The sequence below is a fragment of the Hyperoodon ampullatus genome (assembly GCF_949752795.1).
Source record: "Hyperoodon ampullatus genome assembly, chromosome: 15".
Classification (NCBI taxonomy): domain Eukaryota; kingdom Metazoa; phylum Chordata; class Mammalia; order Artiodactyla; family Ziphiidae; genus Hyperoodon; species Hyperoodon ampullatus.
The window spans coordinates 43,613,514-43,628,210 of record NC_136928.1 but is presented as its reverse complement, the minus strand read 5'-3'; the positions used below and the strand labels follow the sequence as shown (position 1 = coordinate 43,628,210).

Below are 14,697 nucleotides of genomic sequence, written 5' to 3'. Positions count from 1 at the left end.
CTTACACTTTACCTGCTATTTTTGTTTCCTAAGTAATCAAAAAAAAAATAATGCTTGGGGCAAAAAAAAAAAAAAAAAAAAATAGCAGTTATCCTTGCCTCTCCCTCCTCATCCAGTCAAGATCCTAGAAGGGGCTCCATTGCCCCATAACTTGGCCCTGCACTTAGCGTAAACTGGTGATCTAGGAGGGAGAACGGGGGTGTAGCCGACTGCCTGCAAATGCGCAGGAGCCTGTGCTGCCGCTGTCACACCCACGTGCCCGCCTTGGCGTTAAACAGGTTACAAGCCCTGCGACCCCCAGGTGATCCGAGACCGCGTGGCCCACATGGAGTTCTGTTACCAAGAGCTTTGCCAGCTGGCGGCCGAGCGCCGGGCCCGCCTGGAAGAGTCCCGTCGCCTCTGGAAGTTCTTCTGGGAGATGGCCGAGGAGGAAGGCTGGATCCGGGAGAAGGAGAAGATCCTGTCCTCCGACGACTATGGCAAGGACCTCACCAGCGTCGTGCGGCTGCTCAGCAAGCACCGGGCGTTTGAGGACGAGATGAGCGGCCGCAGCGGCCACTTCGAGCAGGCCATCAAGGAGGGCGAAGACATGATCGCCGAGGAGCACTTCGGGTCGGAGAAGATCCGGGAGCGGATCGCCTACATTCGCGAGCAGTGGGCCCACCTGGAGCAGCTCTCGGCCATCCGCAAGAAGCGCCTGGAGGAGGCCTCGCTGCTGCATCAGTTCCAGGCGGACGCCGACGACATCGACGCCTGGATGCTGGACATCCTCAAGATCGTCTCCAGCAACGACGTGGGCCACGACGAGTACTCCACCCAGTCCCTGGTCAAGAAGCACAAAGACGTGGCAGAGGAGATCGCCAACTACAGGCCCACCATCGACTCGCTGCATGAGCAGGCCAGCGCCCTCCCCCAGGAGCATGCCGAGTCTCCCGACGTGCAGGGCCGGCTGGCGGGCATCGAGGAGCGCTACAAGGAGGTGGCCGAGCTGACGCGGCTGCGGAAGCAGGCGCTGCAGGACACCCTGGCCCTGTACAAGATGTTCAGCGAGGCCGGCGCCTGCGAGCTCTGGATCGACGAGAAGGAGCAGTGGCTCGACAACATGCAGATCCCGGAGAAGCTGGAGGACCTGGAGGTCATCCAGCACAGGTGAGCGGGTGCCGCGGGGACACTGGCCCGCCCGCCTCCCGCAGCCGAGGTGACCGAGCAGGTGACCTCCCTGTTGAATTGCCTTTGCAGATTCGAGAGCCTAGAGCCAGAGATGAACAACCAGGCTTCCCGGGTGGCGGTGGTGAACCAGATTGCTCGGCAGCTGATGCACAGCGGCCACCCGAGCGAGAAGGAGATCAAGGCCCAGCAGGACAAGCTCAACACGAGGTAAGCGTGAGACAGGTGGCGGGCCGGCTCCCTGTGTGCCAGGCCGGGATGGCGAGGTCGCCTGCTGAGCCTTCGGTCAGGAATTTCCTGCACAGGGTCACTGACATTCTGGCGCTGATGTCATGATGTCGGCATCTGCCTTTCGACACACCCTGGTTTTTCAAGAAGTGTCTCTGAGAAAGACGGCAGGGGTTGGGGGGCGGCGACATCGTTCGGGGCAGCCCCTCCCGACGTGGGAAGCGAGGGCCTGGGTGTGAGACCTGTGCCCAGCGTGGTGGATCACGGCATCAAGGCGGCACCTGTCCCGTGTCTTAAAATGATTTCTGGAACGGGGTTTTAGCATGTTTGAGACGTAATTGGTGGATGAAAGTCCTGATTATCAAGGTGGACCTTTGTCCCGGTCTTATCTTTCTGTTGAATAAATACATTTGAGTAGGTTGTGGTGGCAAGCTGGTCTTGGTTCTGGGGCCTTTGGGTGTGGGAAACATTCATTAGGTGCGGCTTGGAGATGAGTAAAATGTGAATTGCAGACGTAAATTAAATGACTCTTTGGGGGACAGGTGTGTTGTCACTGCTGACTTTGCAGCTCCTTTGACAAGTCCCCCCCTTTTGTCAGGCTCTTTCCCGATTATAGTGTGTCTCTGAGCTGTTTCGATGGTGATATTTGGTGTCCATATACTGAGGGAGATGATTTTCCAAAACGCACGTAGTCAAAGCAAAGTTGGAGGGGGAGTCGCAGCTTCGACCATCACTGTTAATTTCCTTGTCCAGCCGTGAGCTTCCGGCCTCTCTCCCACTCTGCTCTCTCCTCCGCCCCTGCACCCACAGGTGGAGTCAGTTCAGGGAGCTGGTGGACCGGAAGAAGGATGCTCTCCTCTCCGCCCTGAGCATCCAGAACTACCACCTCGAGTGCAATGAAACCAAGTCCTGGATTCGGGAAAAGACCAAGGTCATTGAATCCACCCAGGACCTGGGCAACGACCTGGCAGGAGTCATGGCCCTGCAGCGCAAGCTGACCGGCATGGAGCGGGACCTGGTGGCCATCGAGGCAAAGCTGAGCGACCTGCAGAAGGAGGCCGAGAAGCTGGAATCCGAGCACCCCGACCAGGCCCAGGCCATCCTGTCTCGGCTGGCCGAGATCAGCGACGTGTGGGAGGAGATGAAGACCACGCTGAAGAACCGTGAGGCCTCCTTGGGAGAGGCCAGCAAGCTGCAGCAGTTCCTGCGGGACCTGGACGACTTCCAGTCCTGGCTCTCCAGGACCCAGACGGCCATCGCCTCGGAGGACATGCCCAACACCCTGACCGAGGCCGAGAAGCTCCTCACGCAGCATGAGAACATCAAAAACGAGATCGACAACTATGAGGAGGACTACCAGAAGATGAGGGACATGGGCGAGATGGTCACCCAGGGCCAGACCGATGCCCAGTACATGTTCTTGCGGCAGCGGCTGCAGGCCCTGGACACTGGGTGGAATGAGCTCCACAAGATGTGGGAGAACAGGCAGAACCTTCTCTCCCAGTCCCACGCCTACCAGCAGTTCCTGCGGGACACGAAGCAGGCCGAGGCCTTCCTTAACAACCAGGTAACGTCCCTCCTTGCCTTGGCTTCCTTCCTGTCGGAGCAGGCCCTGGCTGCCTTTGGAAGCATTTCTGCCAGGGCTGCTGGTTTAAACCTCACCTGTGGGATGTGAGAAGAATAATGGAAAGACATTTGTTTTTTCCTGACATCTAAGGCACTGAAACCCATCACAGCGTAGGGGATAGAGTTGAAGATTTCCACACGGGCTATCTTGCCTTGCAAAGTACAGTTCCACTGCAGTGACGGTCGAGGACCTCTTAGTGTGTTCATAGTATGTATGTGCTCATAGTAGTTCCTTAAATTAGCGACATTCTGAGAGGTGTTAATTCAATCTAAAAAGTATTGGGTTGGCCAAAAAGTTCGTTCGGGCTTTTCCATAAGCTTACGGAAAAATCCAAACGAACTTTTTGGCCAACCCAGTATTTTAGGGGATTTTTTTTCTTTCTTTCTTTCTTTTTTTTTTTTCCTGAATGGTTCTGTCTTCGTTGCTCTAGAAAGGTCAGGGACTTGACCCAATGACCCAAGGGCAGTGATTAGAGAAAGAGAAAGAGCTAAGGATGGTCGCCAACACTGTGGTTGATAATCCCTCTTAAAAGATTGGGTTTGAACGGTCTGTTGCTGTCACCTTATGGGCCCATGAGTGGACCCTTGTGGCTGATGCACAAACCTTTGTTCACTTCCCTCACTCTCTTTGGGAAAAAAATAAGAGCATTTAACCACTTAGGGAAATTTAGTCACTTGCGGTGTCCCACTGGGATTTTTTTCCCCCGCCCAACTTTTTGTGTTATCTGACTCCATAGATAATTTCATGTAAGTGTGACGAAGCAATTGTTGCAAAGTATGTTGCGTGGAAATGCAGGATGTAGGAAAGAGTGCTTTTTTGTTGTTGTTCTGAAAGCAAGTTGTATTTCATGATTTCTCATCCTACTCTGATTTTGTTTTTCCCTTTTTAAATAAGGAGTATGTTTTGGCCCATACTGAAATGCCCACCACCTTGGAAGGAGCTGAAGCAGCTATTAAAAAACAAGAGGACTTCATGACCACCATGGACGCCAACGAGGAGAAGATCAATGCGGTCGTGGAGACGGGCCGGAGGCTGGTGAGCGATGGGAACATCAGTTCGGACCGCATCCAGGAGAAGGTGGACTCTATCGATGACAGGTGCGGCGTCCTGAGGTTCTCAAGGGAGTCATGCACCCTGGGGCTGTCAAGCATCTGAGTCACTGGCCAATGTCTTTGGGGCTGTGGGTATAAATTCCCCCAGTGGGCAGGACGTGGGCACCTAGTAAAATTTAATCTACAAAGGAAAGAAAGCCTGAGACGCCAGACTAATTCTTAACCAAAGACTTAGGAGAGCCAGAGTGCTGAGTAGCGGTGGGGTGTGAGCCTTGCCCTGTGAGAGGTGACACGTAGCGTGTCACCCAGTGGGACCCCGAAAGCCAGACGCTTCCCCAGCCAAGCCCACATTCACCTTCATCCACCCAAGACTCCTCTGAGGCCTTTCAGGAGGGGACAGGGAGGAAGGGTATAGTTGGCTTGTCCTGAGTACCTGGCAGAGGCAAAAGTGAACACCATCAGGCCTTTCTTAGAAAATTGGCTTGGGTAATGCTGTAATAGGATCTTTTTCATAATAAGAAAAAAGACTTTTCCTCCTTTTCTGCCAAGCCCTCTCCAAGATGAGATGCTCTTGTTTTATTTTTATTTATTTATTTATTTGCCATTCCAAAAGATTTTTCTCCCTGGCCAGTGTTCTCTGTTAGACCCTCACGCCCGACTCTTAGCTCTGCCTTGGTTATTACTGAAGTAGGAGGTCTGGGCAGATCTGGCTTGGTTCTGGACTGTCCACTTCTCTCTGGGTGTGGCCTATCTGGGTCAGTCACTAGCCTCTGCTGCAGCTGATCTTCCCTGGTGCCAGGGGGCCCTGGGCCAGATTTAAGGGCTCGTTGTGAGGCTGATGTCGTTGAGAAACAGCCTCTTCCTCAAGGGTTCTCCGGCCTTCAAGTGCAGTGAAGAGGAAGAACTTCTTGCTGAGAGCGTTTCCTTACTTACCTTCTTACCATGTCTGAGAGGGTCTCCTGGGACCCTGGGCCAGATGAAGGTTTTACAGTGTGCAGTGGAGAGGGGAATTGCTCTTGCCCTGTAAAGATTGAGCTCCTGGCTTTAACCAGTCTGTCCTTTGCGCTGATTCAGATCCTAAACCATATGCTCTCAGGGTGGTACTATGGAATAGGATGTAAGGTATATTAATTAAAATTTTGTATCTGTTGCTTTTAAAACATCTACGAAAAAGAAAAAGAAAAAAATCCCTCTACCAAACCCTTCTTCAATGAGTGTGAGAAACAAGGATTGGGCAAGACAGGCTTAACCTGGAGGAGAAAGAATTTCTTTTCTCTTAATGTTAAATCTCATGTTGTTTTGTAAACATGGTACACCATGTTCTTCCATGTTAGGTGCACACAGCTGGTTTCCTGAAGGCAGGCCGGGCCACTGGGGACACTTGTGTTCAGGCAGGCGTGCAGCTGCCTGGCAGCTTCCTCAGTGTGTTTATCCATCCCCCGATGCTACAGCTGCAAGGGCTTGTTGGAAGCAGGTGACTCTGTCAAGACCGGAGGCTCCTGGATGTGAGAGAAAGCTTCAGCAGCTCTCAAGTGCGGCTTAACCTTCCTTTTGTCCTTGACTGAGAGCCTGGGCCCGTGGGGTTCCAAGGCCTCCTGGGGATTTCTGTTGTTAAAAAAGCATTGGGAAGAAGATTCCCTACTATCCGTAAGCATAAGAGAGATGGAAGGGGGACGGGGCTTTCCAGTGATCTGCCCTCAGGAGGACTACATTTTCTTATTTTCCTCAGCGCGTGTTAACCGAATTCTGGTTTCACTTTAATATCCCCAGAGGCCTCAAGATCTGAAACTTGACCCCAGAGGACACTGGTCTGTTATAAAAAAATATACAAATCTGAGTTCCAGGTGGTGTCAGGGCACAAGCTAAGTAAATATCTAACTCTTTGGATCTGATCCCTGTCCAGAAACATTCTGACGCTCCCGTGAAGCTATTTTTGTAGGAAGCAAAATCATCATAACCTGCTTACGTTCTGGAAATCTCATCGATTCCCACTGAAGTTTGTTGAGAAGAAGTACTAGAACAAAGACACTGACTCTTAACAGATGTGGGTGGGGCATGAGTGGCCTGTAAAGGGCTTGTGACTGGGTGGAAAGGAGCCTGCTGTCCAAGCCTGCTCAGGGGGGTGTGAACGGGTGAGCTTCCTGGCTCAGAGGGAAATTCCAGCCCCAGTGCAGTCCTGGGACAAAAGGAAAAGTGTCCAGTTTCATAAAGCCAGACCTGGTCTCACGTGGGAAAAAAAGCTTAAAAATCACCAACCCACTTTACTTAGGTACCTGTGGTTCTTTATTTTCCGTAAGAACCACAGTTAAGCCCAATATCTGCCTCATGTGGTGAGGAGCTTTTGAGTCTCATTATAGGGGTAGGTGGTGAGACATGGAAAGAAAGCAAGAGATGTAACCTTGCCCCAAAGAGCACTCTTAGGAGTGTGGGAAGCTACGGCCAAGTTTAAGAAGGTCCTTCCCTATAATTAAATCCACGATCTCCCCTTGAAAGACCTTCCCAAGTTTCACTTCCCGTGAATACCATTGGTGACCACTAGTGCACTGTTAAGCCATGCTCACTTCTCTCGAGGGTTTTCTGAAGCAGCAACCATCTCAGCTGCCCGTGTAGCTGTTTTTCGTTCCACAGAGCACATCATTCAGAGGCCATCCTCATGCCCTCCTGATCTGTGTTGTTTGGACATGAGGCCTTAAATCACCACTTGGCCTTTCCCTCCTTCATGCACCCACCGAAAGAGGAAAATTGTCCAGGCAGAAGTCTAATGGGCACGTGTGAGTCTTGATTATATAAGAGAGACATTCAAGATTCCGTCCGGTGGTATTTCTCTCTTAGTAAATTTTCTCAGTGTTTGAAGTTATTTTTACTCCTATTATTTCTACAAGCTTCAGAGTTGCATGTCCTGGTTTAACTGCCCGTGTCTCTGATTACTCCTTGCCATCGTAGCATTTTTGTGTGACGCCGGGGAAGGGAACGGGAACTTTCATTCAAGGCCTTTGGCTAAAGGCAGGACTCTTGCATTTTGTGACTTAACTCCAACTCAAATTACCTTCCTCCTGAAGGTTTGCTTTATTTGCTTTCTTTCTCTTAAACCCCCCTACAGATAGTGACTGGAATTTGAGGGTTGGGAACTTGAAGAACTTTTCTTGACATTCCTTCCCCACCCACGTTTTTAGATGACTAATTCCTTTAGTCCGAAATCACTAACAGTCTTTAAAAAACATTTTTAAAAAAATTTTGATCTTTGAGAAAGGATAGCAATGAAGTAAAGGGGCTTTGGCCTTTTATTTTTTCTTATAAAAGCCACAATGTTAAAATTCGGAGGGGAGGTGGAAACTACTACTTTTTAATCTCACCCTTAGCACATGCCATTTTAGTTTTTGCTTTGCCAATTTGTGTCTTGGAGTTTTGTATCATTGGCTGTGCATAAACTCTTTTCATTTAGCATTATAATGAGAAGTACTTTTCTATTGTTGCATTTTGCCTAAGTGGTATAAACATATTATAATAAACAATAATACCTGACAGTATTATTTCCATTCACGTTATTGCTGTGTTCTGTAGTCGCCGGTACCTGTAGGAACAGAGGGCATTTCCCTTTGGTCCCCAGGCAAGATGGTAGCTACAGTGCTGCCACTGTCCCTTGTTGCCAGCAGCCACTGCAGGCCTGTGTGACACATGTGTCACTGTAAGGTCTTTCTTGCTCTTGAAGAAGGTTCTTTAAAAGCCAGTTGGCATGAGGTGCTCCCTGAGCTGCCCTTTCTTGGGGTTGTAGAGAATCAGAGGTCGTGTTCTTCTTCCTCCCTGCCATGGGGGCAGTCAGGGCTGGTCAAGAGACCTTGCCCAGGCACTGCAGCAAGAAATTGCTTTGGGAATTGGAATGAAAAGCCAAACCTCCCCGTTTGCACTCTTCCTTTGCCCTTCTTCGCACCCTTCACTTTGGCTGGCTGGCGCTTGGGTTCCTTGGGAAGGTGGGGGAGCTGTGTTATGGTGATGCTTCTCGATGCTCAGTGTGGTACAGCTCTGCCCCATGGCAGTAGGACCACGTGAAGGTAGCCCTTTCCATGGCACTCAAAGCATTCACATAGCTCTTCTTCACAGTCTGGTGGAGAAGCCCCTGGGTGCGTAAAGGAGGCTTGCAGGGGAGTTCGGGCACCTCCACAGCATGTGCCAAGAAGCCCTGTGCCCAGCATCCGGGCTGGAGAGCGAGCACTCCACGTCCCCTGTCGTTCCCCAAGTTCAGCAGCTCCTTCCAGTTCTTTTAAGTTTTTCGGTTAAGGTTTTGTGCTTTAACTTACTTAAACCTTGGTGACCCTTATCTATTAATGAAGAGTGGGATTGAGTTAGGTGTGTGATGTCACAGGTCTGAAAATTTTCATTCTTGGTTTATTGTTGATTTGGGTGAGCTTTTCTCCTGACGAGAATCTCATTATCAGGGAAGGTTCCTTTAAGCCAGTTACATGGTTTTATGCATTTTCTTAGCCATGTACCTGGCCTGTCACCCAGGTATGAGTTTCTTAAAGATCAATTTCATATTCTCACATAGTTCCTAAAATGGAGACCCTTACTCAGCACATGGCTCAGGGTTTTTCTCCCCTAACACCAGATTTATGAAGCTCTTTTGCCTGCATCCTGGCCTGTTGTGTGGCTGGGACAGGTGTGATGGTCTCTTGTACCATGGCTTACTCATTTGGAGGATGCTCAACTCTCTTGGTTATCTTGTCTCCTTGACATGATTGAGAACTGTAAGCAAACTGTTTTCAGCATATATTGAGACCCAGGAAAGAAGCTGAGTTGTAAATTCTGCATTTCAAGATTCCCTACTTCCTCTTTTTAAAATTATTTTTATTATCTTTGTAACAGACATAGGAAGAATCGTGAGGCAGCCAGTGAGCTTCTGATGAGACTGAAGGACAACAGGGATCTTCAGAAATTCCTGCAAGATTGTCAGGAGGTGCGTCTCCTTTTAACTCCTCCTTTCCTCTCTTCTCACAGGAGCAGCCGAGCATTTGGCAGAAGAGCCCTTGGAATTACAAAATTAACTGAGGCCAGAAATTCATAGCACGTATATAATTTGCAGGTGGGGCAGTGTCAGTTCTCCAGCCTACAAGCTACCACTTAGAGTAACCAGATTATTACGATCTAGAATATTGTAGTCTAGAACTGTGCTGTCCAATACAGCAGACACTAGCTACATGCGGCTGTCTCATTTTAAATCAAATGAAATTAAGAATGTAGTTCCTCCATCATACTCGCTGTATTTTAAGTGCTCAGTAGCCAACTGTGATTCGTGGCTGCCATATCACATGAACAATGCAGATGTAGAACATTTCCATCGTCAAAGACAGTGATATTCTCAAGTATTCTGTAACCTAAAAGCATCTAATATTATATTTTAAACTATTTACAATAACGCACATTTAATAGTACAGAAGGAAAGAACTAAAAGGAACTGCAATTGGCTACCCAGGTAAGAAGAAAGATTTAAAAACATAAAAACTGACTTTCTTATTCACTGAAGACCTTGAAATATCCATCTTTCAGGCTCCTCAGGTGTCTGTCTGATATGCCAAGAGCAGTAATCCTGATTTCAAACTCGAGTTTTAGCATGTGGTATTAATCTGATGATTCTCAAACTATTTCATGCTCCCCTGATACATGCATAAACAAACTGGGGAAACTAAAGTTAGCCAGAAAAATGCAATCTCTCTGCAAGCTAGTTGGAAAAAAGCATCTAGCTGACTTCACATGGGTGAGATCATGAGCACATCGTATTTCACTGTCTGCGAGAGAACCACAGTGAGACCCGGTCCTCTCTGGTTTATTAGACTTTAAATCCCATTGGAGGCAGAAATGGGATGAAGAATATCCAAGTGAAGCTGCAGGAACCTTGGGGACGGGGAGTTTGAGGGGTGGGGAGAGGATCAAGGTCATGTGCTAAAAATATGACTGGACTCATCACGAATCCCTCACATGCAAACTTATAGCTGTGTGTTAAAAGAAATGTGGCTCTAATAACAGCTGAGTCAGAGAGTCGGTGACAGAAGCGATCCTTCATGTCCACTAAACTGCTGTCTTACTGTGAATCTTAAAAATATGCTCTAGTAGCTAAACCTTGAGAAGGGAAGAAAGCCCCTCAACTATGTGGCTTAGGGTCTGTTGGCTTTCAGGGCCACACTGATGGACCTAGGTCTCTCAGGGTTTGCCTGGAGCCAGACAGGCTGAGGACAGAAGTGCCTCTTCAAGTGACACCTGAGCATGAATAACCTATTTGAATAGGATGCTCATTTAAAGAGGCATTCACGTCCCCAGGCAAGGCATGGGGAAGAGTAATGGGCTCCAAGGTTAGCTGTGTAGAGTTGCATGATGTGCTGCAGTGAATACCAAGTGGCCCTTCAGCACTGGAAGGAGTGAAACTTCTCAGGAGACGTTTGCAGCCTGGGCTGTGCCTTCCCCAGAACGAAGGTCCCTGAAGTACCTTGATGTTTCCCTTGAAGCACCACCAGTGACTTGTTTTAACCTCAAGACATATTGGAAGTGTTGTGCTGGGGAAATCAGTGGGATTCCATACCCTTGCTTAAAGGACAAGTTCCTGAGATGAAATTCATTGACCTGAGCGTGGTGAAACCTGGACTAAATTTGGGAAGAAGAATGCCAGGAAATGAGCAGGAAGTGAGAGGACGGAGGAACCTTTGAGAGAAGCTCAGTTGAAATTTCCAGCCCCCATTTTCCATTTACATACGTGTGGATTCGAAAATAGAAATGTGTGGGAAAACTAAGCAGATAAAACGATAGTCCTTCCAAGTTGAATCACAGGAAATAGTTTTAGTAGATTTTTAGATCTCTGTTAACGCTTGTTCCAAATTAGCATCCTTAGTTACAAGGAGTTCCCTCCTTAACACACACCAGTGACTGTTAGGCATGCTCAGAGGGCCCAGCCCTGCACGATTTCCCCTCAAAGTATGCACAGAGGTTTTGACTGGGCTTTTTTGTCCTGGAGATGATGCGCAGGTCTCTCTGTGACTGCTCGGCCAAGTCTCCCTGGTTTATCCTTCTCTCCTTGAACCTCATTAAGAGTTAGTACAACCATAGGATCTGCTGGGGGTACCACATCAGCATATATAGTTTCCACATAGTGCCGGAATTTAGGTCAGGTTTGGGGCTCCAAAACCCTCAGTGTAGCAGTACAAGCAAAGGGGTGATGTTATTATTAAGAGATACTATTCTTTGACTCTAAACTTTCCATCATTCAGCCTCATTAAAATACACCCCTTTTAAGCCAGAACCTCTGAGAATGGAGCTTGTGTGTGGACCGGCCCACAATTTGAACATCTATCTGTTATTGTGCTGGTGGAGTTTTACGGAGCACCCAGAGGTCAGATTTAATACCATTGCTGGCTGTTGGTGTTGTTCAAGGTCTGGAGAATCCAGGTTGCCTCGCTGTCACGCTCCCTTCCTCGTGGGTTAGAGGCTAGAGGGGGCTGGGTTGTGAATTCTGCCATCACTGCTACCCCCCCCCCCCAGAAACACTTGCTGGATGGGGGAAATTTATCGCAGCGGTGCCGTGGGAATGAGCAGGGCCCACCTAGTCCCAGTTATAGATAGCGACACAAAGAGTATCATAATTTTTGTACCGTTCTTTTAATGTGATATCCTGAAAACTGAATGATTTAAAAGGTGCTGCTTTTCTGTTGTCTTCCCTCCCACCATACCTCCTGTTTTCTGAAATTGATTTGTTTTTCCCCAGGAGGACAGTATAACTAGACGTGGTGGCACAGGGATAGCGAGTTCAGTGCTTTGCTGTGAGCTTAACTCAGTGATCAAAGCATTTTTTCCTATCCTTTTCCAATCTGCACAGTGTTCTGTTCTGCAGAGAATGAGTATATTCTTAAATGACCTTTGTAAATGCCCACAAATAATAACTGTGGTTCTGATTCCAGAATGCTGATGGAGGGCTGATAAACTAGCAAGTTCCATAGCTCCATTTCATTGTGCTGCATTGCACGCTGCTTTATCTGTAGGATGATGTGTTCAGCAAAGAGCAGATTTGTTTATAAGCCTCTGATTTTTATGTAGCTCTTTTTAAAAAAATCTCTCTTGGGTAGGTGTTTATGAATAGCGCAAATATGTGAATGTCCTTTGCACTTCGGATAAATGCCTTTTATTGTGTTTAGTGTGTGTGTGTGTACAGAGTACAGGGGAATGTTTTACCATTTGGTTTCCTTTTAACCTCTTTTCTCCTTAGATTGAACGGCCATAGCATTTCAGATCTTAGTTACTCAGGTAACTGGAAGGAAAATAGGTAATGCTTTTAAAGTAGGAAATTTAGTGTCTCGGTTATTGTGTAACAAATCTATGCTCCTTGCTTACAAAGTGCTTTATGAGATTTACTGGGGGTTTTTCCCTTAATAAAGCGTGACATCAAAGATCTCACTACCTTTTGCTTTCAACCCCACTCCCTCCTGTGTGGTGGGTGAGTATCCTGAGGAAAGTAGGGATGGTGCCTGGGGGTTCACCCATGTGCAGAGCCGGGGTGCTCCCGTGACCCGCATCACCCTCCTTGACATCGTTTTCAAAGAACAGACTTTGTATTGTTGAAGCAAATTTATGGGGAAGCCTTTCCTAGCAGCAGCCCAGGGTGCAAGTGAATGGCCTCAGAATTGTTGATTTTGTAAGCGTTTCTGTTGGTTTTATGCACCATTTCTAAACCTTTGGTGATGGGACCATGAAGCAGTTTGGGTGCAAATTCGCTGTGGCAGCAACTGGTGTAAGCGTGGCTTCTTGTGGTCACATTAGGAGAAATGGCACAGCCCCTGAAGACGTTTGCTTCTGGTTCCAGGCTGATCCTGCGTTTGTCTGCATATCTTTCATCTGGGCAAACAAAAGCTCTTCCTGGTTAGGCCTGTGATGGGGTAGGAATTAGGACCCTGGTGTGGCCAACTACAGGCAGGCAGTGAGGAGTCAGGCAAATCAGGATGAAAGCCAGCAGGAGAAGTGTGTCCAGGAGCCAGGCTGGGCTGACTCCTGCCCCAGGCTTCTCAGATCTGTCTGTCAGTGGCTGGCAGGCTCTGTGAAGAGGCTTCCTAGAGTTCAGATCCAAGCAAGACATGTTGGGCCTCAAAATCAAGTCCTGTGAAGTGTTTCTTGGTCTGAATGGAAGGTTCTTTACAGACAGAGGAAGAAAAGGCGAAGGTGACTCAGACTTGAAGGGAGCGTTGAGAGGGCATCGTTGCTACCTTACCCCTATAGTGAGCAAGTTACTTACGCTTTTTGGCATCCCCATAGATAGGCCTGTGAAGGAAAAGGGAGCGATAGAAGAGTAGGGGCTTTGGTTTTTTTAAATAAAAGAACTAAAAGAGTAAAAAGATTCCGGAACAGAGTAGAAGACACTTAATCATGCTTAACATGGTATAGCTGGCACGGCTCTTTGAAGGAGAAAGAAGGTTGTGACTTAGCCTGGTTAGGGCAGAATTTTAAACACAAGCCTTTGGGGGAAAAGCTGGTTAAGGGTGCCAAGCAGTTTGAAAGCTGGCTCGGAGCACTCTTGTACTCCTGGATTTAATGTTAGATACATAGTCGGGAGAAAGGCTCCGGTACACTGTCCATACAGTGGAGATACCTGCTGTGACGGGTCAGGGTTGTAAAGTGAACGTTTGGTTGTCTGTTGACTTGGAAACGTGGAGTGTGTATAGTACGACATAATGGCTCTTTCCGGGCAGAAGAAAGGCTGATGTCACTGTGATCACAATCTCTGAAACCTTCCTGATTATTTTTTCTTTCCTAGCTGTCTCTCTGGATCAATGAAAAGATGCTTACAGCCCAGGACATGTCTTATGATGAAGCCAGAAATCTGCACAGCAAATGGTTAAAACATCAAGCCTTTATGGCAGAACTCGCATCCAACAAAGAATGGCTTGACAAAATTGAGAAGGTGAGTTAAGATGTTTGATGGGGCTCCATCAGTGTGGCCGTGGTGAGTAAACGAACTGGGTGGAAATGAGCTCCTTTGTATTTAACACGTTTTCCAGCATATTTGAGTCATATCTGACCACATACAGAAGTTACACAGCCGGGAGCAGTCCCGTGTCTCATCTGCTGCCCCTGATGGACCACAAGCCCCTGGGGCGGCGTCCTCACTCTGTTGATCATGTTATGTGTGCTGGACTGTGACAGAGACTGAGCGGATCCATGGAACTTAGAAATATTATATATTTTAAATAATCTAAAATGTGTTGCTTTGGCACAGGGAGGTTCTCTGCAGCACAATAGAGCATGAATGTGACATCCCCCCGCCCCGACCCTTCTCTTCCTTCACACTCTGTATTGTTTCAAACTCTTAACGGTTAAAATAATGTATTATGGTCTCTTGGGGGTGATGTGGAGGGGATGGAGTTTTAGGTTATTGGCATCAAGTGTCCCTAAGCCCCAGCAATCACTTGGTGCTCCACGCCTGTGAAAACCACAGTAGGCCAGGCCATTGTCAGTTTTGTTGAGCAGTTAACTCTACGTGGAAAGGCTGCACGTGCGTGTGTGTGTGTGTTGAATGAATAAGAAACTCACAGATGAAATATCTCAGGTTTGTTTTTCACAGTAGCACCTGTTCTCCTGCAAACTGCGTGTATGTGT

The 14,697-nt window shown here is 48.0% G+C and overlaps 1 protein-coding gene across 3 annotated transcripts in view; it reads left to right on the top strand.

The window, feature by feature from the left end:
• Positions 1 to 14,697, top strand: part of SPTBN1 (spectrin beta, non-erythrocytic 1) — a gene marked incomplete at both ends in the record, with an annotated part of 139,794 nt that overhangs the window by 100,312 nt on the left and 24,785 nt on the right. For all 3 annotated transcript variants that reach the window (XM_079721075.1, XM_079721074.1, XM_079721076.1), the window contains 6 exons: positions 279 to 1,149; positions 1,240 to 1,377; positions 2,206 to 2,962; positions 3,917 to 4,119; positions 8,935 to 9,025; positions 13,856 to 14,002. In XM_079721075.1, coding sequence (XP_079577201.1) covers positions 279 to 1,149; positions 1,240 to 1,377; positions 2,206 to 2,962; positions 3,917 to 4,119; positions 8,935 to 9,025; positions 13,856 to 14,002 — 2,207 coding nt within the window. The remainder of the gene's footprint in view (positions 1 to 278; positions 1,150 to 1,239; positions 1,378 to 2,205; positions 2,963 to 3,916; positions 4,120 to 8,934; positions 9,026 to 13,855; positions 14,003 to 14,697) is intronic.